At 40.9% G+C, this 26,896-nt stretch overlaps 2 protein-coding genes across 9 annotated transcripts in view; one reads left to right on the top strand and one right to left on the bottom strand.

Moving 5' to 3' along the window:
• LOC309479340 (uncharacterized protein) overlaps positions 1-26,896 on the top strand; it is a gene marked incomplete at its 5' end in the record, with an annotated part of 244,765 nt that overhangs the window by 178,843 nt on the left and 39,026 nt on the right. The gene's annotated exons all lie outside the window — the stretch shown is intronic.
• arel1 (apoptosis resistant E3 ubiquitin protein ligase 1) overlaps positions 1-26,896 on the bottom strand; it is a 69,339-nt gene that overhangs the window by 27,586 nt on the left and 14,857 nt on the right. For 7 of the 8 annotated variants that reach the window (XR_014199204.1, XM_082143430.1, XM_082143426.1 and 4 more), the window contains 4 exons: positions 24,268-24,488; positions 19,613-19,684; positions 13,719-13,945; positions 10,822-11,059 (listed from right to left, as the gene is read on the bottom strand). Coding sequence is in view for 7 of the 8 variants with exons in the window: in XM_082143430.1 (XP_081999556.1) it covers positions 10,822-11,059; positions 13,719-13,945; positions 19,613-19,684; positions 24,268-24,488 (758 nt within the window). In the remaining variant the exon portion in view is untranslated. The remainder of the gene's footprint in view (positions 1-10,821; positions 11,060-13,718; positions 13,946-19,612; positions 19,685-24,267; positions 24,489-26,896) is intronic. The other variant, XM_082143432.1, reaches the window with a different exon arrangement.

Genomic DNA, 26,896 nt, shown 5'->3' on the forward strand with positions numbered 1-26,896 from the left:
GACGCCATTCTTCTCCAGCGTATCAACAATGTCCACGCGGACTATGATGACAGCTCGCTCAGGGCGGGGTCTGTGTTGAAACGCTGCTGTCAATTAACAATCGTGGGAGGGGCGTCCGACTGTGTGACGTCACACGGTCAGACGGCTCGATTTGAGACGGGGGGAAACATATAAGGAGATTAAAAAAACACCACTGGATGGATTTTTATCATTATATGATGGTTGTATACAGGCACTGCCAACACACATTTCAGTACAATCAACTTGTAAAAGTGCATGTACAATTATATGACCCCTTTAAAATAGAATATTTTCTAACATTATAAATGTCTTTACTGATCAACTTTTGATCAGTTTAACTAATCTTTGATGAATAAAAGTATTGATTTATTTGATTTATTTCCCTAAAAAAATAAATTACAATTCTTACTGACCCCAAACTTTTGAACGGTAGTGTTTAATGTTACAAAAGCTTTAGATTTCAGATAAATGCTGTTCTTTTGAACTTTCTATTCATCATAGCATCATGAAATAAAAATGTAAATAACTGTTTTCAACATTGATAATAATCATAAATGTTTCTTGAGCATCAAATCATCATATTAGAATGATTTCTGAAGGATCAATGTGACACTGAAGACTGGAGTAATGATGCTGAAAATTCAGCTTTGATCACAGGAATAAATTACACTTTACTGTATATTCACATAGAAAACAGCTGTTTTAAATTGGAATAATATTTCACAATATTACTGTTTTTGTTTGTATTTTTAATCAAATAAATGCAGCCTTGGTGAGCAGAAGATACTTCTTTTAAAAACATTAAAAAATCTTACTGACCCCAAACTTTTGAACGGTAGTGTACTTTCTCAAATGTTTCAATCACTTAAGACATAACCGACTGTGTTTACGAGGTTACTTACCAAAACGGCATTTCAACATATTTGTATATAGGCTATTTGACTGTTTAGTTGCGTATCTGAAGCCCAAAGTATACTTATCTTATGCGCCTTTCGCCCCGTCTCGAAGCTGGAGGACACCTAGGAAACATCATCTCTTTCATGGCTTAATATGCTTTTAATAACAGTTTAATATCAAGGGCGTCCCGCAGTTTAGCAACAGTAGACTGCATTCTCATCATTCACTTATTCGGCTGATTTGTATGTTAAGTTTGGCTTGGGGAGGAACGAAAGCGCACCGCTGTGAAGGAAAGGAAGGAACGCTGGACAGAATGCGGCAGCGGCACAATACTTGTTTTACCTCGATTATTTCGTTTTTATAATCGTTGGAAGCCAAAATCAAAATGAGAATACGATTAATCGCACAGCCCTAGTTGGCGGAAGAGCTTGAGTCGGGTGTTCCCCTTTCTCTTGCTCACTTCTCTGACCCTGAGGTCCCATTTTGGATTTGGAAGCTCACCATGCGTTTTCTTCAGATCCGATTGAGGTCCTAATGCTGGCAGCATCCAGCTCCGAAGAGCTGGGTGTGGATGTATTTTTTGTTGTTGTGGGGGCCTTAGATGAGCCGCTTTCTGACTCTTACACATAATGAGGACCTGCTCGAAATGGTAACTTGTGCGGTGGCCAAATTAAGTCTGGAATGGATGGAGGAGAAACAGGAAGCGGCTTGCAGCAAATTAATGAGTGCTTCCTGACTAGTGACTAGCAAAAGCCCATATTCGGTCCATGTATTCAACCCTGCCACGTCCAATTATTCGACCATTGTAGGGTTGGAGGAGCATGGGTATGGGATGGGGCGATGTCCAAGGCTGAAGAGATGCTAACTAGCTGTCTCTTACCATCTTCAGCATCATGCTGGAGGGGCCAGGCTTTGCCTTCTAGGCCCTGTAGGGTTATATCTGGTCTGGTTGGGAAGGCTTATGCTGCAGCAATTCAGGCTGTTGCATCCCTGCACAACGATTTTGCAGGCCTACAAGGCCAACCTCCTGAAGAATTTGGACACCGATAAGGGGTTAGACCCTGAGGTGGTTAAGGAACTCTGCCAGGCCACATATCTCAGCATCTGTGCCACCAAGCAGATGGCCTGCACCATCGGCTATTCTATGCATGCCATGGTTGCCAAGAAGAGGCATCTGTGGCTCAATCTCTTAGGCATTAAGGAAAGTCTTTCTCCTAGACACCCAGATTTTGACTCTTGGCTTGTTTGGCGATGCAGTGAATGCTGTCGTTGCCAGGTTCCAGGAGGCCAAGAGTCAGTTGCCGGCGTTCAGGCAATTCATCCCTCACCATTTCCAGGAGCTGGTTGCCTCAACCAGCCAGTCCCAGCCTGACCCGAGCTATTATAGGTAGGACCAGAGGGCCAGTGTGGCTGCCCATGCCCACCCCCCTTGCAGAGACTGGGCGCGGAGGCACCACACACAAAATTTCACCCACCAAAGTGAAGATTGGATCTAAGGACAGTCATCGCTGCATGGGCGGCTATGAAAAACAGTCCTAACGCCAGTGTGCGCAGGGCACTGAAGGTGTGCCCCCTTGGGAGGGAGTGTCGCACCACTACATTGTGTGGCTATTCTCCCCTGATGCTCTCAGGAGGTTGGCTTGCGAACCCCGCCATGTCACGGTTGTTAATTCATCGTTTCCTCTGTGTCTCGTGTAACTGTTTGTTTACATGTCTGTGAGTTTGCGTGAGTGGGCGTTGTCCCGCTCGCGTGTTTGTTCAGTGCTCCAGCTGTCTGCAATCATCTCATTCCCCACCTCAGCTGTTTCCCATTACCATTCTCTACATATACTCACTCATCTCTCCATTCCAGTGTCCATCCGTTGTTTGCAGTCCTTCATGTGTGTTCGTGTCGTCTCCGGGTGGTTGTCGTTGTCAGTGGATGTTCCTGTTGTTTCACCGCACCCAAGCACCGATCACCGAGCACCGAGCACCAGACCATCGAAGTCCCTGTGTGACCGAGCCTGAACGTCTTCCCCTGAGTAAACCCGTCAGCAGAGTGGAAAGAGAAGCGATTTCGCGAGCGCACCCAGAGAAGGAACTTCCTCATTGACTTTTTGTAATACTCTGTTTTGAGTGTGAGTTCTAATAAACACTTGTTCACCTGCAATTGCTTCCAGTGATTTATCATGACAGAACGGATGGACCTAGAACAGGGAGCAGCGGGTGATTCATCTGCTTCATTGGAGGAATTCATTCGCGGGTGCATCGACCGGATGGATGCACAGGATCGCAACCAGGGGGAGACCGGACGTGCTATTCAGGCTCTTGTCACACAGGTGTCCGAGCTCACCCAGCGTATCCATCAGCTGCAACTTCCCACTGCGCCAGCACCTCCGGAAGCACCTGCAGTTCCTCCCACACCAGCCGTGCCACTCTCCCAGTCTGAACCCAGATTGCCCACTCCGGAGCTGTACTCTGGTGAGCCTAACTATTGTCGTCCATTCCTAACCCGTTGCAGGATGCATTTCTCATTACAGCCCAGAACTTTTGAGAGGGAGGAGGCTAAGGTGGCATTCGTGCTCACGCTGCTGACTGGGAGAGCGGCGCTTTGGGGAACTGCAGTGTGGGAGAACCAAGACCAGTGCTGCTCCTCGTTCCAGGCACTCGCGGCGGAGATGAGACGTGTCTTTGATCGGGCCGTCGCGGGGAAGGAGGCCGCCAGGGTTTTGGTGGACCTGCGCCAAAGAGATCGCTCCGTGTCTGATTATTCCATCGAGTTTAAGACCCTGGCGGCCGAGTGTCGCTGGAACGAGGAGGCGCAGTGGGATCATTTCCTGCATGGGCTGGCCGAACGCGTCCAGAGAGAGATCTACGCCCTGGACCTCCCATCTTCTCTCAATGAGCTCATTGATCTGGCCTTGAGGGTGGACGCCCAACTGTCTCGGATTGGTCAGAGGACGTCACCCAACCCGGTTCGCGGCGGGATGGAGAACCTGCGGTCCAGCGGCCTGGACGCGTTCGGTCCCAACGATCCCGAGCCCATGCAGGTAGGGCGAGCTCGGCTTTCCCGGGAGGAGAGAGAAAGGCGGAGATCCCAGGGCCTTTGTCTATACTGTGGTGGCACCGGACATTTTGCTCATAGTTGTCCGGTAAAAGGCCCAGCCCGATAGTAAGTATGAGGCTACTATCGGGTGGGATCTCCGCAGGAAAGACCTCATCCACTTCCACCATCCTCCCGGTAAGACTGAGATGGTCTACCCACGATCACCACTGCAGTGCACTCATAGACTCTGGAGCCGAAGGTAACTTCATGGATCACCGGTTTGCACTACAGTTACAGATTCCCGTCCGAACACTTCCCCAGAAAATTACAGTCAATGCACTTAACGGACAAACTCTTCCTACCATTTCTCAAGCAACCGAAAGACTTACCCTCATCACATCTGGAAATCATGCCGAAACTATTTCATTTTACATTACGGACTCCCAACACACACCCATAGTTTTAGGACACCCCTGGCTTAGTTTGCACAACCCACGTATCGATTGGAAAAAGAGAACCATCTCAGCTTGGAGCACTGAGTGTCATAGTTCGTGTCTAGTGTCTGCTTGTTCTGTTGTTTCTGTCCCTGTGTTTCAGGAGGAAGCAGTGGATTTATCAAACGTGCCCGAGGAGTACCGGGACCTGAGTGAAGTGTTCAGTAAGTCAAGGGCTGCTTCTCTCCCTCCGCATCGTCCCTATGACTGTGCAATAGATTTACTGCCAGGTAAGTCTCCGCCTAAGGGCAAGATCTATTCACTCTCAGTTCCGGAGAGGGAGGCTATGGAGAAATATATTTCTGATTCTCTGGCAACCGGGTTCATCCGTCCTTCCTCTTCTCCAGCGGGGGCGGGGTTCTTTTTTGTGGGGAAGAAAGACGGATCTCTGCGACCTTGCATTGATTACCGAGGGTTGAATAACATCACGGTAAAGAATACTTATCCTTTGCCGTTGATGTCTTCAGCCTTCGAGAGGTTGCAGGGAGCCTCACTCTTCACAAAACTGGACTTGCGTAATGCTTATCATTTGGTCCGCATCAGGAAGGGGGATGAATGGAAGACTGCTTTTAACACCCCTAGGGGGCATTTTGAATATTTGGTTATGCCATTTGGGCTTTCCAATAGTCCCGCAGTCTTCCAGGCACTAGTCAATGATGTGTTGCGAGACATGATCGATCAATTCATATATGTTTACCTGGATGACATATTGATTTTTTCTTCGTCTCTCCAGGAACATGTGCAACACGTACGACTAGTGCTTCAAAGGTTGTTAGAGAATGGGCTTTTTGTCAAGGCGGAGAAATGCGTTTTCCATGCACAGTCGGTTCCTTTTCTGGGACACATCGTGTCGGCTGAAGGTATGCTCATGGATCCTGACAAGGTTAAGGCTGTGGTAGAGTGGCCAATCCCAGATTCCCGCAAGGCCCTGCAGCGGTTTTTGGGATTCGCCAACTTCTATCGGCGTTTTATTCGCAATTTCAGCCAACTAGTCGCACCTCTGACTGCCTTGACCTCTCCCAAAACTGCGTTCAGGTGGTCAGACGCAGCTGAGGCTGCGTTTGCCAAACTCAAGAGCCGCTTTGTTTCAGCTCCAATCTTAATTGCCCCTGATGTCTCACGTCAGTTTGTGGTAGAGGTCGATGCGTCAGAGGTGGGGGTAGGTGCAGTTCTTTCACAACGCTCTCCTTCAGACGACAGAATGCATCCCTGCGCGTTTTTGTCACATCGATTATCTCCTGCTGAACGAAATTATGACATTGGTAACCGAGAGTTGTTGGCAGTCAAGCTAGCATTGGAGGAATGGCGTCACTGGTTGGAGGGTTCAGGGGTACCCTTTATAGTCTGGACTGACCACAAGAATTTGGAGTACATTAGAACCGCCAAAAGACTGAACTCCAGGCAGGCTCGGTGGGCACTTTTTTTCGGCCGTTTCGATTTTACTCTTTCCTATCGTCCGGGTTCCAAGAACATCAAACCCGATTCTTTGTCGCGTATTTTTGATCGTCCCGAACACGAATCTACTCCCGAGCGCATTTTTCCTGAGACCTTAATTATCTCTTCGCTCACTTGGGAGGTCGAATCGAAGGTCAAGAAGGCCTTAGAAGGGGTAACGCCTCCGATCCGGTGTCCACCTAACCGTTTATTTGTGCCGGAGGGATTACGATCAGACGTTATCCAGTGGGGTCATTGTTCCAGTCTAGCTTGCCATCCAGGGGTGAGTCGTACCATATTTCTAGTTAAGCAGCGATTTTGGTGGCCTCTTATGGCTCGTGACGTTCACAATTTTGTTTTGGCTTGCTCTAGTTGTGCCACTGGTAAGTCGTCCAATCGACCCCCAGATGGGTTACTTCAACCGCTGTCGGTGCCTTCGAGACCTTGGTCCCACATCGCTCTAGATTTTATCACCGCCCTCCCACCCTCCCAGGGTAACACGGTAGTTTTGACCGTGGTGGACCGATTCTCGAAGGTAGCCCACTTTATTCCCTTGCCCAAATTACCTTCAGCCAAGGAGACAGCGGTGGCAGTCGTTGACCACGTCTTTCGGTTACATGGCCTCCCGACAGACGTGGTTTCTGACAGGGGACCCCAGTTTGTGTCCAGATTTTGGCGAGAGTTTTGTAGATTACTGGGGGCGACGGTCAGTCTGTCCTCTGGGTTCCATCCCCAGAGCAATGGTCAAACTGAGAGAGCCAACCAAGATTTGGAAAGAACGTTACGATGTTTGGTCTCCAGGAATCCTTCCTCTTGGAGTCAACAACTTTCTACGGTGGAGTACGCCCACAATACGTTGCCAGTGTCATCCACGGGCCTATCTCCGATGGAGTGTAGTGTAGGGTACCAACCACCTGTTTTTCCTAGTGCTGAATCCGAAGTCGCGGTCTCCTCCGCCCACGCCTTCATCCAGAGGTGTCACCGTACTTGGACGAGGGCCCGAGAGACACTCCTCCAAGTGCGGGAGCGCACCAAGGCCAAGGCCGATCGCCACCGGTCAAGGCCTCCCGTATACGTCGTCGGTTCCAAAGTGTGGCTTTCTACCAAGAACATTCCTCTCCGTTCCGTGTCGAATAAACTAGCTCCTAAATTCATTGGCCCGTTTTCTGTCACCAAGATTGTTAGTCCGGTGGCAGTCCGCCTCAATCTTCCTCCGGCGTACAGGAGAATTCACCCCGTCTTCCACGTTTCTAAAGTTAAGCCTGTGTTTTTTTCACGTATTAATCCGCCAGCCCCGGTTCCCCCACCGCCGCGACTCGTAGATGGGGAACCATCCTATTCGGTCCGTCGCATCCTGGATTCTAGGCGGAGGGGACGCGGATTTCAGTACTTGGTGGATTGGGAAGGTTACGGTCCGGAGGAGAGGAGTTGGGTTCCTGCTCGTGACATCCTGGATCACTCCCTTATCGATGATTTCAATCGACAGGTAAGGAGGTCTGGGAATGCCGTGAGGCATTCCTAGGAGAGGGGGTACTGTCACGGTTGTTAATTCATCGTTTCCTCTGTGTCTCGTGTAACTGTTTGTTTACATGTCTGTGAGTTTGCGTGAGTGGGCGTTGTCCCGCTCGCGTGTTTGTTCAGTGCTCCAGCTGTCTGCAATCATCTCATTCCCCACTTCAGCTGTTTCCCATTACCATTCTCTACATATACTCACTCATCTCTCCATTCCAGTGTCCATCCGTTGTTTGCAGTCCTTCATGTGTGTTCGTAGTCCTTCATGTGTGTTCGTGTCGTCTCCGGGTGGTTGTCGTTGTCAGTGGATGTTCCTGTTGTTTCACCGCACCCAAGCACCGATCACCGAGCACCGAGCACCAGACCATCGAAGTCCCTGTGTGACCGAGCCTGAACGTCTTCCCCTGAGTGGAAAGAGAAGCGATTTCGCGAGCGCACCCAGAGAAGGAACTTCCTCATTGACTTTTTGTAATACTCTGTTTTGAGTGTGAGTTCTAATAAACACTTGTTCACCTGCAATTGCTTCCAGTGATTTATCATGACACGCCATATGTCGGGGAGCAGTGATCTCTGGCAGGTTTTCCGTCCAATCACTGTTCAATGACGCTGCCCGAGTGTGGAGTCTTTCTTCAGAGACTTTCAGGACACACAAGGATGTTAGGGCAGTCTTCCCCCATTGACAGTGTCAGGCATTCCCCACTCAATGAGTCCCCAACAAAATATAAAATATCAATAAGACCCCTCTTCTCAATTATCAACAAATTTACACCTATTTCAGTGCATCTGGCAGTATGGCAACTTCTGCCAAAAGTTTCTTATTGGGTCCAGCAGACCATAGCTAAAGGGTATAGAATTCAGTTCAACACTCATTCACAGCGTTTCAATGGCATGCTCCCCACTGTGGTAAGCGCGGAGCAGGTCCCAATACTAACGCTAGAACCACAATCTTTTTTTAGGCAAAGGGGCCATAAAAAATGTCTCCCTTCCTTAAGAGAGTCTGGCTTCTACAGTGGTTATTTTCTGGTTCCCAAAAAAGAACAGGGTTTTGCGCCCGATTCTAGATCTGCATTTTCTGAACCGAAGTCTGAAGACAAGCATTTTCAATATGTTAACGCTCAAGCCTATTGTGTCACAAATCCAGTCACAAGACTGGTTTGTCACGATAGATCTACAGGACGCATACTTTTATATCTAAATCCTGCCAGAACTCAGGAAGTTCCTCAGATTTGCTTTCAGAGGTGAGGCATACCAGTACCGGGTTCTTCTCTTCGATCTAACCTTGTCACCTTGCACCTTCACAAAGTGCATGGATGCGACCCTGGCTCTGCTGTGACTTCAGGGCATTAATGTTCTAAATTACATCGATAACTGGATGATATTAGCTCAGTCAAAGGAATTAGCAGTTTGACATTTAGATGATGATGATGATGATGATGATGATGAAACTGTATGCACTGAAATCGCAACTCTTTGCACGCGGTGTGAACAGCATCATTTGAAACCAGTTCACTGCCCAGTTGGTTCAGTGCTAGAGTTCCTGCAGGAGTGTCTTAAAGTTTATGTGGTTGCTATTTTGGCTAGCCATGCTGTAGGGAGACATTCCCTAGTTTTGCACACAGATAGAGGACTGTCTGAACATTAATCACAGCCATTTTGGAGTCTCTAACTCAATCACTCTAGCACAACCAACTGTCCAAATTTGCACCCATGTTTATGCTAATAACAAAATTATTTTTTCCTATGATTCCTTGGCTTAAGGTGATTATATTGCACTTTGATGTAATTTTACTTCTATACTATACTGTGCTATAAAAAGCTTTAAGATTATTAAATAAACTGTTAATTTTTATTGTTTGAATGTGTTTAAAGACATTATGCTGTTACATCACAATGATCTCTGGTGCTGTGTGAACATTTAAAGTTTAAATTTTTTATATTGTTCAAAATGATCTCTTGTGCTGGTTGAATATGTTTAAAGATGTTTACATCACAAATTATTTGTACTGTGTGAATGTTTACATTCTTCATAATGCTCATAATTATACACTCACCTAAAGGATTATTAGGAACACCATACTAATACTGTGTTTGACCCCCTTTCGCCTTCAGAACTGCCTTAATTCTACGTGGCATTGATTCAACAAGGTGCTGAAAGCATTCTTTAGAAATGTTGGCCCATATTGATAGGATAGCATCTTGCAGTTGATGGAGATTTGTGGGATGCACATCCAGGGCACGAAGCTCCCGTTCCACCACATCCCAAAGATGCTCTATTGGGTTGAGATCTGGTGACTGTGGGGGCCATTTTAGTACAGTGAACTCATTGTCATGTTCAAGAAACCAATTTGAAATGATTCGAGCTTTGTGACATGGTGCATTATCCTGCTGGAAGTAGCCATCAGAGGATGGGTACATGGTGGTCATAAAGGGATGGACATGGTCAGAAACAATGCTCAGGTAGGCCGTGGCATTTAAACAATGCCCAATTGGCACTAAGGGGCCTAAAGTGTGCCAAGAAAACATCCCCCACACCATTACACCACCACCACCAGCCTGCACAGTGGTAACAAGGCATGATGGATCCATGTTCTCATTCTGTTTACGCCAAATTCTGACTCTACCATCTGAATGTCTCAACAGAAATCGAGACTCATCAGACCAGGCAACATTTTTCCAGTCTTCAACTGTCCAATTTTGGTGAGCTCGTGCAAATTGTAGCCTCTTTTTCCTATTTGTAGTGGAGATGAGTGGTACCCGGTGGGGTCTTCCGCTGTTGTAGCCCATCCGCCTCAAGGTTGTGCGTGTTGTGGCTTCACAAATGCTTTGCTGCATACCTCGGTTGTAACGAGTGGTTATTTCAGTCAAAGTTGCTCTTCTATCAGCTTGAATCAGTCGGCCCATTCTCCTCTGACCTCTAGCATCAACAAGGCATTTTCGCCCACAGGACTGCCGCATACTGGATGTTTTTCCCTTTTCACACCATTCTTTGTAAACCCTAGAAATGGTTGTGCGTGAAAATCCCAGTAACTGAGCAGATTGTGAAATACTCAGACCGGCCCGTCTGGCACCAACAACCATGCCACGCTCAAAATTGCTTAAATCACCTTTCTTTCCCATTCTGACATTCAGTTTGGAGTTCAGGAGATTGTCTTGACCAGGACCACACCCCTAAATGCATTGAAGCAACTGCCATGTGATTGGTTGATTAGATAATTGCATTAATGAGAAATTGAACAGGTGTTCCTAATAATCCTTTAGGTGAGTGTATGTAATTACATTCTGATTTTATTCTGTCTAAATTCTTCATATTGTTCAAAATGCAATGAAGCTCATGCAACAATCTTGCTAATAGGCATATACTGTATAAGGGATTATGAGTAATATGAATTGTTAGGCTTGTATAAAAGTGAGCATTAGGAATCTGTACTTGCATTTTACCTGGTTGGAATATTTTGTAGTAAGGGCTGTAGGCCACATTCAAGCCTCCAAGTTTTACAGCTACCTCGTAGCGTCCAGCTTTACGCACAGTGAAGGCCACTTTGACTACATTAGATTCAGGCTCTTGAAGGACTTCCTGGGTGACAGGGACTTCTAAAGCCAGCTCTATGTGAGTGATGTTCACCCTCAATCCCACAGGTCTATGTGCAGGAAATGGCTGGCCATTTTTGTAGAAGAGCTGTGAGAAAGATTTCAAAACATCTAATACACAATACTGCATTTATTTCAATTGAGCTGCATGAAGTACCCATTGTATAGTCAGTACAAAATGTGAAAAATTTGACAAAAATAAAAAATAAAATAAAATAGGTAACACTTTAGTTTAGGGTTCAACTCTCACTATTACCTAGTTGCTTATTAGTGTGCATATTACTAGGATATTGGCTTTTTATCAGTAAAGCACATTTTAATGCTTTAGATCACACAGAACGCGTTTTTTGCAGTGAGAGGCGCCTTTTTAAAATTGTTTTCTATTGGCAGTGAGTGTTTATGCGCCCCGGGCGACATAACCGCCTTAGTTTTAACCGCCTGCTGTGGCTCGCGTTTTTGTAGGAGCGCTCTGAGCGCCTGAAGTTGAAAAAAAAATCAACTCTGAGCAGAAAAGCGCTCAATGTCATCGCGTTTTTTCCCCACTTCCAATCGAGTGAATGGAGAGGCGGGCCTTCCATTGTAGCGAGTCAAGTGACAAAAGTTTACAGTTGCTTTGAACGTACGGAGACTGCAATGATGGAGGAGAAACTTGTGGTGGCTGTCGCGGGTTACCTGGAGCTGAATGACTTCACGAACTACAACTACCACAATGTTAACACAAAGTAAATAAAGTTAATAAAACGCTAATATGACAGTTTACTTAACCGCAAACCAGAGAGTGCTCGCGCTATAATCTTTGATTAGACTGAGGACAGCTGTTTCGGTGGTTGCATAGCAACATAAAAAAAACGTAGCGCACTGCTCTTTTCTAAATAAAAAACGCCTTGCGTTTTCAAACCTGAAAAACACGTTCTGTCTGATCGGGGCCTTATTCTGCATGATCATATTCTACATCACTAATCCTACCCAATACCTAAACTTTAACAACTACCTTACTAACTATTAACCCATTTGTGGCCAAATTTTTCTGAATGGTTTCATGCATATAGTTGTGTTAATAGTGTCCTATGTGAACATGTTATGCATTTATTTTCCCCAGGTTTTTTTTTTCTTTTCTTGAAAATCGTATTTGAATGTGCGGCAACTATAGTTGCCGGTGGGCAAATATGTTGTATGCACCCCCTCAATGTCAAATATGAATAGGAGGAGAACATTTGGCATCTATCTCAGAATAACTGCTTTCAACAGATCAATCTTTATTCATAAACAAATTTATTATGTATAAAAGTCGAAGAACATTTGATGTGAACCCAAAAAAGCTGCATCTATCTTATAATCTCTTGAATATGAAAACACAACAAACAACAAATCCATTTTTTTTAACCCCTGTGTGCTGTTCAGGGTCTTTTTGACCCACATTTCTTACTTTCATTCATGGGGATAACATGGATAATTTGACATGGTTTAGTGAAAGATTTTTGCCCATCTTTTGGAAAATGCAGTTTTAAAAGTAACAAATTATCACTTTAACCAGTAGATGGCTGCAGAGCTCCACTATTTACTATTTGACTAACTGAAATACATCTTTTCACAAGGTTTTCCAGTTGTATTCATATCTACATATTATGAAATCACAATTATAACAATAAAAGTTACTTTTTGTCAAAGTTTAGGCATTTTTTGTACTAAATTTTTCAATGTTATATTATGATTAGAATCAAATGAATTTTGTCAATGGACAAAATTCATCCTCAAAATCAGAAACAATAGAATCAAATGGAAAACGGATGTTTGAAATAAATGATGAACTCTAAAGACTCCAACTTTTCTCTTTGTAACATCCTGATCAGGTTTGATTCTAATCATAATGTAACAACTGCTGTACAAAAACTGCTAAACTTTGACAAAAAGTAACTTCTATTGTTATAATTGTGATTTCATCATTTGTAGATATGAATCTAACTGGAAGAACTTGTGAAAAGATGTCTTTAAGGTTTAAACTTTTAGTACGTTTAGAGCTCTGCAGCCATCTACTGGTTAAAGTGATTTTTTTTTTTTTTTTACTTTTAAAACTGCATTTTCCAAAATATGGGCATAAAATCTTACACTAAATCATGTCAAATTATCCATGTTATCCCCATGTATGAAATTTGGAAATGTGGGCCTTTTATAAGGTGAATTTTAAAAAAATTATATTTTTTTTCTTTCTTTTTTATAAAAAACTATTTTAAAATTATTTTTACATTTTTTATATAAATTTGATGGAGTAAAAATGTCCAAATGTGGAGTAAAAACATTAATAAACGGATTCTAGAGACCTTTATGATTACGTAGAGATATATATATATATATATATGTCAATAAAAAATACTTATTAGTAACATGAAAATGACCTTTCTTTGGGAGGGTTTGCCTTCGCCATGCTTCCTGGAAGTAGGGGTAGGAAGTTGACAGCCTCATGTGACAGGAAGCAAGTGAATACCTATTTTTTTTTCTTGAAATCCTTTATTTGGTTGTTTGCTTGCATGTCATTGAGACATAGAACAAGGATAACATCTAGAAAAATACTTACAAAAGGAAAATGACAACTATTCACTGCGGCAACTATAGTTGCCGGTGGGCTTAAGCAAGTAAATAGGAGTTAATCGATGCAAAAGTCATAGTTAAAAGTAAGAATTGAACCCTAATCTAAAGTGTGATAAAAAAAAAAAACTGTGTGCGTTTGTGAAAAGCTTATGATTTGTTACCTGCACTCGGAAACTCATGGTTTGACCAACTTCCTGTGGCTCTTTCCAGTCCCAGGAGACCTTGCATGAGCGTGGGTCCAAATAATTACCCCGCACATAGTCATAGATACTGCGGTCCCCATGACGGGTAGGGTCATCATTCTGTAAGAAGCTGACCACACGAGCAGCAAGCTCACACAGAAACTTGATGGTGAAGACGAATGCGATGATGGAAACAGTTATTCCACCTAAAGAGAGTAAATGAGCCTTTAAAACTGAGAATTTATAAATTTAAATATTTTAAATGGTAAACAATTTTTACATAAAAGCCAACAGCATGAAACAACATAATGCTGAATGCTGTCTTTAAAACAGCTGTCAAAACACCCCATATTAAAAATAACTGACTGATAAATGTTAGTAAAACAGTAATAATGTAACTGAAAGTTACTGTATAAAATTGGTAAAGGAACATATACCCTGATCAATAGCCCTATTCGGACAGGACTAGTTTTTGCGATTTGAATCCCATCAGAATCTGCCATGTCTGTGTTTTTATTACACAACCTCTGTAAAAATTCCTGAGCAAATTACTTTTGCTCTGTTTGTTTTTCGGCAAACTCAGTGGTCCTCTAGGAAATCTAATCCCGTCCGAATGCGAATGTCACACCAATATTCAGCAGGCTTTCTTTTAAATTCAATAAGGAATGGTCTCCGTCAAACAAATTTTATTATAAAATTAATAAATAGACCCAAAACGAAAAGAAAAAAAATGCGAAGACTACCCATTTTAATATTAGTGTCAGGTAAGAGTAAGATGCTTGTCTATATTTCACTGCTCACTTATGTGGGTTTATTACAAACAGCCACTTCTATAAACTCATGAAGTTTACTTAATTTTTTTTCTTTTTTTATAAAATTATATCAATAAATAATAACTTAAGACATATACGTCATACGTGATGCATGCAAGCACAGCACATGACCTTCTGTAATGCCCATGTCTAGAAAACACACAATCCCACCTCTGTAATAAACACGTAGATGTTAGTTCCGTCCGAATCGGTACAAGAAATCACAGACGTCGAGTAATAAAAATTGTAACTCAAATGTCGTTTAGAAAACTAGTCCCGTCCGAATAGGGCTTTAAAGGTTAAGTTACATTAAAGGGGTCATGAACTGAGAATTGAAATTTTCCTTGATCTTTTGACAGTTAAGAGTTTGTTATACTATAAAAATAGCCTGTAAGTTTTAAAACTCAAAACTTCTTTGTTATTCCAAAAACTGCTTTTATTTGAACCAAGGCAGAAAACGACAGGATCTCAAAAGTGGAGACTTGTGACATCACAAGGCAGCGAAAGACCGCCTTTGCAGAAGAATATCAACGCCTACGTCTACATCACCGCGTCTTTGGCCCACTGGAGTGTTAAGCCTGGTTCACACGGGACGATTTTAAAATTGTCGGCCGATTTTCCAAACCTGAGAGACCCCACACACGGCGATAAAATAAACCACGGGTCTAACAGTTTTGGTCGTACAGTGTGTGGTGCGCAGCCACACGGCAAAATCAACACATCACACACGAACCGAATTGACTCCCGAGCATTCCCAGGTCAGACGGGAAATCTCGCAAAATCCCTCGAGATCAAACGTGACTTCAGAGTAAACAATCATGGTGGACGAAGAGGATGCAGTGGCGATAGTTTGTAGTTTGTTTTTAACCGAAAAAAAAAAAAACGTTATCAAAAGAAAAGGCGATGGTCAAAGAAGTGACATGCCGCCGGCTGTTTTGATTTTGTTTCCCGGTGCTTCCTCGCCGCCTCGTCACCTCGCTTTCTGATTGGCTACACGCCACAGTCCACAGGCTGCGTGCTCGTTTGTCCCCGGGGGACACCACACATGAGGAGAAATCGGGCCAAAAAAATCGAACATGTTGGATATCCCTGATTTGAGATCGGAGCGGTCCCGACGTCCTTCCGAGCAGATGAGAGCAGTCTTAACACACCACACACGGCAGGATTATCTGATCAGATTATTTTACGATAATCGGAGCATCCTTAAGATTGTCGGAAGGGATGAATCGGGGCTAAAATCGGCCTAATTATCCTGCCGTGTGAACCAGGCTTTAGTGAATAGTGACATGAGAACGAGGAAAGATTGACACAGGATCAATACCATAACCTTCCAAAGGATCCTAATGCTAGGAAAGTATATTTTTTTTCAACAATGTGAATGTCTTAGTAGTGCATTATTTGTCTGTATCGGGTGCATTTCACTGTCGATTATTTGGTGAATCAGTCGCAATTTCGACGCAGGCTTTGCAAACAGACTTTTATGATATGGATCTGCCAATAATGCCACAAACAAGTAACCATGTTCATTCTAATGCCTGATCTGTGATCAGTGATTTCTGATGCGTAATCAAGTTCAGACAGATAATCTCTCTCTCAAAATCGTTCAATACTGTTTATGCATCAGTAAATCAAGCTAGTGACTAAACTATCAACTTCACATCGTTTCTCTTAGTAGGATGAAATTAATATTATTTAAACTGTGATTAAATTATATACAGAAAGCGTTTAAAGAGCGCTCCCTTTACAATCGCCCAAGCTGTCAAATCACACAGCGCGAGTTTATCTGGACACTTGCCAAAACTCTTTATGAAATCAATGATGCTGTTACACTGCACAACGAAGCTCTTACTTATTTACATCGTGTTTGCATTGTTATATGGTGAAAGCATTCGTGAGAGTGCAGAAATTGAAGATGTGATCACTTAATTCAAGCGATCAACAAGTCTGTCATCTGCTCAATGCTCATCACTGCAACCTTTCATGTGATGGAATTGATCTTAATATAATGCTTTAATCAATACTTTTAATCTCGATAGCTAAATAGTAAAAACTTTGTAAAAGTATTCGAGAGATTTTCAAATGTAAAATTGGCTATTTCATATGCAAACATGTCAGCCAATCACAGCAGTGATTAGACTGAAGTGTCACAGCAGCGTTTCAAACAGAGCGTTACAAAACAAAAACATACAAATAAAAGCTTAAAGTAACCTAACTGCATAAGTTTGCACATAATTAGGTATGTGGCTATGTTCAGAATTAACTAATCATCAAGCTCATGTGAAATAGTACACACTTGTCTTGAATTGTCTCCAAATAAATCATCTCAGGTTACAACTGTAACCATGGTTCCCTGAGAAGGAAAATGAGACACTGCGTCTTGGATTAGAACGGCATCAATGTGACTGGTGTCTGAAGCACGAGTGACAGACACGCCAATTTTCTTGGCCGACGGCAGTCCATAACGTCACTAGCGGGCCTTCGATGTGCCATCCACGTAGGTGTCTAAATGTAAAAAAATAAATAAAAATAGCCTGATAAAAATTATCTAACCTTTTTATATTCATTTCCAGTTGGGAGAAATATTTACTTTTATTGGTAAATATGGGTAAAAAATTCTTAGACCCAAGATTCTCATCTTTGATGACTATTTTGTGTGTTTAGAATTTTTTATTTTACAAAGCACTACAGCTGCCACATGGCAATGTATAACTGTTCCAAAAAATTATTGTCCGGATCTCAGCTGGGAAGTAAATTTAGAGACCGGACCTCTTGAAACTTAAATTGAATACCCCGGCCCTATGCCACTATCTTCCAAAATATCTTCCCAAGCTTCTATGCTCTTATTACAAGGGATGTTTTGGGGCCCTCCCTTGCAGGCTAGGCATTAGCCTTATGAGGGCCCAAAAACAAAGCTCTAAGGAATAAATGGCTAAGCTATGTCAGCTGTTCTTTTGCCTTGGCACAGCCCTTAGGGAGTATCCATCAAAGGGAGAATATTTTCAACTACGACCTTGGATATTAGCATTACTTCCAGGGGGAGAATGCATCGAAGGGATGCAAATACGACAGTGGCAAAATATAGTTGCAATGGTTGCTTTTATATTAAAGCTTCAGAGGAGCACGCTTTGATAATATCTGCCTCTACTCTGCCTACCTAGAGCCAACGATAGCAGCTTCCATTTTGCTACTTCAGCAGACACTGGGCCTGAACGTGAAGGGGAGCTCCCTCACAGTGGCTCACAACAGCAAGTGCAATCAGACCCCTCAAGAGCTGAACACGCTCGCTCTGTTGGTAAGGTGGGAGCCATCACAGAGTATGCAACACCAGGAAAGAGATAGCTCTAAAACAGCTCTTCAACTGGGGTATCCTTGCATATCGCTATTGCAAATTCCTCCATTACATCGACACCTTAATGTGAAAATCTAGGAAGAACAAGGCTCATACACACTTATATGTGGGGCAGCGGAAGAAGCAGATTATTATAACACCTGCCTCAACTCTTTCTGCATATAATCTCTCAGAACTAGACACGCCATATTATCAAATGCTAGAGCGGAGCTTCTAACGGCGAATGAGTTACAATGAATACAATCAGCTCCCTCGAGAGCTGAACGCGCTCCGTACATGCGCTAGGCTAGACCCTTATATTTGCTGACCCGGAGCACTGGGACTTTTCCCGATAATTCCACCACACTGCATATTTTCCCGATAATTCCACCATACTGCAGATGCTCCAAAAGTGCGACAAAATGGCGATTAAGCCGCGCAGCCACTGATCTATATAAATAACTGTATTGCTCATTGTGTTCTAAACTGCAAGCGGGCGGTGAAGCCACGGGAAGTTCGAGTGGCCATCTTACGATTCCCTACCGACAGAGGTCATCATTGACTTACAGCCAAAACATTGACCTATAATCACCCGATTTGAAGCATATCAGTCACACATGAATAGTTTTTAAGATATATGTATGTACATTAATTGATACTTAAAACGTTATCTGAACAATGTAAACATTGTTCAACATTTTTCCTTTTGTGTTTTATGAAAAAAAGTTATACAAGTTTGGAAAAAAACATAACAGTGAATAAATGGTGAATTGACCCTTTAATGATCCATTAATACAATGAACCCAGAAAACAGTTAATGTAAACTAACCTAATAAAAGAAAAAGAACATAGATACATATTTATATACAGTATACATATACATTATATATACATTATATATATATATATATATATACATATACATATACATATACATACACACACACAGTACTGTGTAAAACTTTAAGGGACATTAGATTCTTTACCAAAAATGCTGTGCAAACATCTGACTGGATAATTACAAATGAAGGAAAAAATATTATTTTAAAACATAAAATTATATTTCCTACTAGCACAGTAGAGTAAAAGATAACACTTTTTTTAAATAACAATAAAACATCTAATTGTTTGTGATTACTGTGATTACAGTACACTGTAAATTTAGTTGCTGTTTTACATTTTTAAGTAGAATCTACTTGGTTGTACAATCATTTCAACTTAAATTATATTACGCTGACTTGGAAAATCAAGGTGAAAATCATGTAACTTATACAAATTGTTGAAATTGCTTGATTTAATGTAAAAACTTAAGTTGCCATGACTTACTGATAATTTTGTATGCATATTTATCAAGCAATTCATTTACAAACACAAATATTTGTGTTAACGGGTTAGTTCACACAAAAACGTAACATTTATTTCTGTCATTAATTACTGACCCTCATGTCGTTCCAAACCTGTAAGACCTTTGTTCATCTTCGGAACACAAATGAAGATATGTTTGATGAAATTCGAGAGCTTTCCATAGACTGACTGGGGTCAGAAAGCTCTCAGATTTCATAAAAAAATATATTACTTTGTGTTCTGAAGATGAACGAAGGTCTTACGGGTTTGGAGCGACATGAGTAATGAATGACATAAATAGATTTTTTTTGCATGAACTAAGCCATTAACACACATTTTGGAACTACACAATTAAGCTTTAAAGTAATGGCGTCAGGCAATTGACTCACCAATCACGTAAAACATGAGGTCCCTTATCAGAAAGCACAGGGCAATGGTACAGCCAAATATCAGAGCTCCTGCTGAGAAGTGAGACAAACGAGTTTTAACAAACAGGACATTTATTTGAGAACAAATCACAGAAGCAAAACATGATGAAGGTTGATGGGTATTGTCAGTCACCATAGACAAAGAGTTTCAAATTTCAAAAAACAAACAAAAACAAAACAATAAAATAATAAAATAAAGCTTTTCTTGGTTGAGGCTGATCATGGTTTTGTGGGGGATTAAGTTTATTAAATACTAGTATAATTCATTTGGCTGCTGTTCATAACTAACAGTTCATATGAATTATAATAATTTATGCACATCAATGCACAGCCACAGAGACGGAAGAGAGTGATCATGAACAATAAGGCTGCGTGGCGTGAGCATGGTGTCTGCGTGGCGTTTTCTATGTCTTTGCACACCAGAAACGTGTCTGATGCGGCGCTGCTGCTGCTAGGTGACATACAATGAGGGCTATCTCGGGATTTGGATCACCCTTGTTCGAAATATGGGGAGAGAGTTGTGGAGGCCTATGTTAAACATAAATATATAGCCTACTGACACAGAAAAGACTACGTCGGCAGTATTGACAAAATAGGCAACAGAATATTTCATTCTGTATTGACAGGTGCAATATTTGAATATCGATAATAATTTTTTTTAAAAATTTTTTTATTACAACTATATCTGCATTTATGTCAAAACCTCCAAAAATCAAAATGTCATTTATTAATATGTATTCGTGTCAAAATGACATCTAAACATATTTTTCTATTCTATTTAGCCTGGAAACGCTTCCAACACGCTTGCATGTCGTGTGAAAAATAGTCGGTTCTATTTCTAGCATGCACGCGTTTTCGGCGAGATGTGCGTGTCACGCAGGCAGTGTGCAAGCTCTAACCTGTTAACATGGGAGCAGAAATAAAAACGGACACGCCACGCCGGTGTTGTGCCGAATTTCGACCCCCGCCAAATTATTAGTTGTGGGGGAGGGGTTAGGATTAGGGGTGGGGTTAGGATTAGGCAATCAGGTACTGACTTCAACGAGGGGGGTAATAATTTGGCAGGGGGTCGAAATTCGGCACAACATCGGTAAGAGGATAGTTAACCTCGTTTAAGCCTGCATAGCCTATCCTGTTGAATAGGCAGGGCAACTATTTAACATATTAAACATCACATAGTTACAGGCTAACTTCAGCGCGCATGACAGTAATATATTAGCATTTACTACAAATGATGGCCGTGAAAGAGACTTAGCATAGGCTACTATTAAACAGTAACGACAATGTTAAGCGCACCAGAATTAAATAATATATTATGAAGTAAACAGCGTAGCTTTGAAGTAAACAGCGTGACTTACAGATTCAGTTAACATCCAGAGAGTGTTTGTTTATTGTTTATTTTTAAACCACAACCCATTATATCAGAATGTTTATTTTTAAACCACAACCTTCTAAAAATGATATATTAATTTTCATCAGCATCATTACTCCAGTCTTCAGTGTCATATTATGATCCTTCAGAAATCATTTTAATATGCTGATTTATTATAAATACTGGAAACAGTTGTGCTGCTTAATATATATATTTTTTATAACCTGTAATACTTTTTCCAGGATTCTTTGATGAATAAAAAGTTAAAAAAAAAAAAGTTAAAAAAACAGCATTTACTTAAAATAGAAATCTTTTGAAACAATATACACTACCATTCAAAAGTTTGGGGTCAGTCATTTTGTTTCTTTCTTTTTTGAAAGAAATTAATATTTGTATTCAGTAAGGATGTGTTAAATTGATTAAAATAAAGTGATAAAGACTTATATTGTTATAAAAGATTTCTATTTTGAATAAATGCTGTTCTTTTTAACTTTTTATTCATCAATGAATCCTGAAAAAAGTATCACAGGTTCCAAAAAAATATTAAGCTGTTTCCAACATTGATAAAAAACTGAGTATCAAAAAAGCAAATTAGAATGATTTCTGAAGGATCATGTGACACTGAAGACTGGACTGGCTGATGAAAATGCAGTTTTGCCTCACAGAAATAAATAAAATTTAAAGTATATTAAAATAGAAAAAACATTATTTTAAATTGTAAAGCCCTATTGGGCTTGCAAAAAAGCAAATTAGTCTGACCGGTATAGTACCGGTCAGACTTTTTTGGATACGAGTAGTTTCAGTTGTTTAAAAAATAATAATTTAAATACATTTTAGAACTAGTTATTGACATATTCATGACATGTTCATGAAAACATTCAGCAACAACAGATTGCTCAATCCTTTGATTTGATTGTATGGTAACACTTTACAATAATAAGACTTAATTTGTTAACATAAGTTAACAAGAACTAACAATAAATAAATAATTCTACATTTAGAATTGCAAATTTAGACATTCACTAATACATTATTAAAATCAAAAAAGTTTTATCTGTTATATAGTAGACCTGATCTAACATGAACTATCAATAAAGAGTTGTATTTTTACTAACTTTTAACAAAGATTAATAAATACTGTATTACATGTATTGCTCATTGTTAGATAATGTTGTAAAGTGTTCTCGGATTTATTTCTATTCTATTTATTTCAGATAAATCTGCAATAATCTTTTCCCTAATATTTTTATAATTTTAAATAAATGGTGTATCATTTAAAGGTGAATATTGTTTAGTGCCCTGAATTACTCCTTTGTTGTCATTAATTGAATCACTCAACATGGCAACACAGTTTGAGATATCCGATATTCATTTGCAATTTAGCATCCTCAGTGTAGTTCAAATTTAGCATCCTAAGCGCCACTTAGTGGTAAAAAGCTGCAAATGCATTTGCCGCAGAAACGATGAGGGTGACTGGTAACCTGCGGTGGCAAAATACTTATTCCGGTTGAGTACCATCTGAAAAGTTAAGATTTTTATGGGCTGAAATTCAACATGGTTGAATATTTAAGCTGTGAATATTTAAATTCAAAACATTTCACATTTTCATTATTAAAAATTCAATAATCCATATTCACCTTTCAGATTTCACTTCCAAAATGTTCATTCTGTTTAAAAACACAACCTATAATATATCCAATATCTTATATAGTGTAGCCTACATTCATAATAAGGTGCAAGTATGGTCTTTTTTATCACTGTATTAGTCTATTAAGCTATGAGTCTCAATGGCAGGGGAATCCCGAGGGAAGCCCCAGTGCAGCACTGCCATATAAAGTTAAGGAAACTAAACAGAGAAATATATGTCTACTAACTCAGATTTAACGTTTGATCTGTACGTCAGCATCGGGGAATAACGTTTTAATCTCGTTCACGGTAGAGAAAGCTGCTTACATGTACAAAAGTAACCGTGAAGACTTAAATGTAAGTACTTTTGTGTCTTTATCAGCGTTTCCATATATAGCTACTGGCCCTGATAATCATAGACAGTATAAGAAATGGACAGAGTCATCTCATTGGAACTCAATTGAGGCAAGTGAAGCCCGTTTTCAACGATTTTTTAGGACTTCCGTTCCTGACGCGCAGACTCAAACTGAGCTTGACGACGTAGATGTGACGTGAGCAACCCGTCTGTCTTCTAGTGGCTGTGGCATGAGAAATCTGAATCATTCCCTTCCGAATCTTGCAGAGACGGAGATCGTGAGTAGGAGGTGTCCATGAGCTAGGAGCAGGAGAAACTTTTGCTAGGTATTCTGATGAATTATTTTGTCATTTTGCCTCCACGTCTCCCCGATTGCCCGCGAGCTTCTCCTCCCGTCAATACGGTAATCTCTCTACTGTGCGACAGAGAGTCGCGTGGTTATGACGCAATCGTTAGCCTACTTTTACAAAAACTGTTTTTACGGGGCCATAACGTAAGCTACAAGGTAATGGAGCATTTTATACATTGTCGTGTTTCTTTAGAAATAAATAATGGACAAATGGAGTCTTCAAACGCCTCAGATGTAAAGTTATTCGCTGTCAAAGTGACGCCAAAATGAATGGGAGTCAATGGGATGCTAACAGCAGGTGAAGTTCTGCTACAAGATGGTGGCACGCGGCCGGCTTCAACTTCCGGTCGACTTCCTTCCCGCTTGTGAATGAATGAGTCTCTCACTCGTTGCTCTAGTCTTCGTCAACCGCCGCTTGCATCTCCTGCTGGTGAGGTCGACTAACAGCATATGGAGATTATGAATCGGCAATCTATTGATGTTCCTGCAGTTCCCAGATGTGAAATGTTGAATTTTCTGTCGAATTTGAACCACTAAATTTGTGGAAGCGAATTTGTAAAGCGAAATAAAATGGACTGAAAATTGTCTGTTGAATATTATAGGTTGTATTATACAACAGAATGGAGTGAAATCTGAAAGGTGAATATGGATTATAGAATTTTTATTAATTAAAATGTGTGTGAAATTTTTTGAGTTGAAATATTCAGAGCTTAAATATTCAACTATGTTGAATTTCAGTCCATAAAAATGCAAGCCCTAAAATACAATGCATTAAAATGCAAGCACGGTTAATGCAATGCATATTTTATTTTCAATTAATACAATTCAACAAGGTTTTTTGTTTAAAAAACATTTGGCATTATTTTACTTCCATACCGCTCCCTCTTTTAGTAGCTTGATGTAAATGTACATACCAAAAGACCACTTCTCATTCAGTTGCCTCTCAGCAAGGCTGTGCACCAGCAGAATCTCGTAGTCTTGATCTCTGCTTCCCTTAGATGCTTGGAGGACCCTCACGCCTGTGGACAGTTTGATGTAATCCTCGTAGTAATAGCCCCACGCTGCCAGAGAGAGCTGAAGCTGGCTGTCAAACTGGGCTAGATCATCCAGGGTTGTGCAGCCCAGGGTCTTCAGACTGCCAAAATATAAAGAATGGGAGCCCATTATGTTTGCAGAACTCCAGAAGTTCCTGACATTCATCAAACATGTCAGAGATGGCTAAAGGAAGGCTTGATGGTAATTTTTTTTCCAACTTGGAGGACGTGTGATCCTTAAGCCTGGTTTATACTTGCTGTGTCCGCAAGAGCGTGAAAGTGTGCGCAGCAAAAATGACGTAATCGCAGTGTGGGCGGTCGTGCATGACCTGTATGAGTAGTAATTCAGCACTTGCGGGTAGTCCGGTAGAATGAAATGTTCATTTCATGTGTTTGCATATAAATATGTCTTTGCAGTGTGTGGAAACAACCACCATACAATGAAAAAAATCCATTGACTCCTTTTTTTATTCTCAAAAAGCCTAAACACTCTCAATGATCAAGCCGTTTGGATTTTCTGAGCAATATGATGTCATATTGCTCATGCTCTGGCCACGACTGCTGACGGACTGTCCCATATTAAAATTTTTCCGCCCTCAGCCATTTGTATACTGTCCGCCAAGGCAGCACTTTATGTGTCTTGTGTCGACACGCCCCACGGAAGAGAGGGGTGGGGTAAGTAGTTGCTCATTATCATTTAAAGCAACGAAACGGGTCACAGTATTATTGTTCTTACTGTATTCATAATCAAATAAATGCAGCCTTGGTGAGACTACTTTCAAAAACATTAACCCTCTGAGGTCGAGAAACGCGCCGACGCGTTTTGCTGGATTTTTTTCACATAGCAGCAACATAAACTTAAATTACTCCGTCATTTATGGTTATACAGAAAAAAGAAATATAAAAAAAGAATCTGTGATATTTCTACTTTTGTATGTGTCCACTTACAATCAAATCAAAACATTGTGCTTTTGTAAAATAAAGAAAATAAACAGGGTGTGCGTTCTGCCTCTCCGTCGGGGTGAACTTTTTTTTCTTGAGCACGTCTATAAACTGAAACAAAACTCAGCGAATCCTTCTCACACATTTATGAGCCATATACCTTTATACACATTTAAGTGTGTACTTTTAAATGATCGGATTCAAACTGAAAACAAATATTCTCTGTTTAAGTAATTTGTATAAAACCAACAGGATGTCCAGTATCTCAAACGCTTGCTAATTACTTTTTAATTCGACACGCCCACTCGCGCAAAAGTGATTCACATGCAAATCTCCACATGGAACGCGACCGCCCTCGTTACCTCAAACACAAAACACCAAAACACTTCACAAGTCTCTGCTTTTCGTCGAGTTTGGAAGACACGTCTGAGCTTACATTGGATTTAACTCAGAAGAAGAAGAAGAACGCGATTTGAAGACAAGAAAAATGTAAGGTAAGAAATTCTTACTTATTAGTTTATGGTATTGTTGCATAAACTTCACATTGCAGTTGAACTGTTGCTAGATATATGGTGAATATTATACTATTTAGACCCGTGTTTCCTGTTAAATACTGTTTGTGGATATCTGCTCAAACATAGATATGTATAACCATAATGTTTAATATTTTGGAGCGCGATGGCATTTGAATGTATCATATTTTGGAGCGCGCTGTGGGTTTGAGTATCATATTTTGGAGCGCGCTGTGGGTTTGAATGTATCATATTTTGGAGCGCGATTGCGTTTGAAAGGAAAAATGCACCAAACATTAGGCTTTATGTTTTTACTATTATCTCATTTCATATCATCATAACGAATGGAAACATTTGAAGTAACATATGATAATCAATATATTTTTCTCTAGCGTAGTTGTTCTTGAAATCTTTTGGAAGATTTAATTTATTGTTATTATTATTTTATGCAGCACTGCGTAGCCTATGCCTACAAGGCACAACAGACCTGGTGTTCATTATATATTGTTGGAAACGTGTGTGTGTGTGTGTATTCTGTGAATTTTAAAAAGAAATTTTAACCAGAAAAATCTAAAATCTATTCCCAAAATCGTGGAGCCCTATAGTTTCTCTTGATATCAGTATGTTCACAGTTTTTTCTTTTTTTTTTTTCTTTCAGGGACCAGATGCAACTGAGTCCTGCTGACTTCAACATTCACATGAGTCTCTGTACATGAACATGGTAAAGTGAAAATCAAACACCTTGGAAATTAAAGGTATGTACAATGTTTTTAGGAATGGCACAAAGGTCTCTGTCTTTGGATCATTTTTTCAATGTGCTCTTTTGTCATTTGTATTTTTGGATTATGTTGTGTTGTAAATAAATCCAAACAATCTAAAAGCCATTCTTTTTTAAATCTCCTCATTCTTTGTGCAAGGTTGCTCTGAATGACAGGGCCTGATCGCTCCTAATAGGGCAGTTAGGGGAGTGTCTTTGTCTTTCTCAGGTGTTAAAAGCTTACATATTCATGAGATGATCACGCCTCTTCGCATATGGCTTTGTCACACAAAACACG

Source organism: Leuciscus leuciscus (genome assembly GCF_965113295.1).
Source record: "Leuciscus leuciscus genome assembly, chromosome: 17".
NCBI lineage: Eukaryota > Metazoa > Chordata > Actinopteri > Cypriniformes > Leuciscidae > Leuciscus > Leuciscus leuciscus.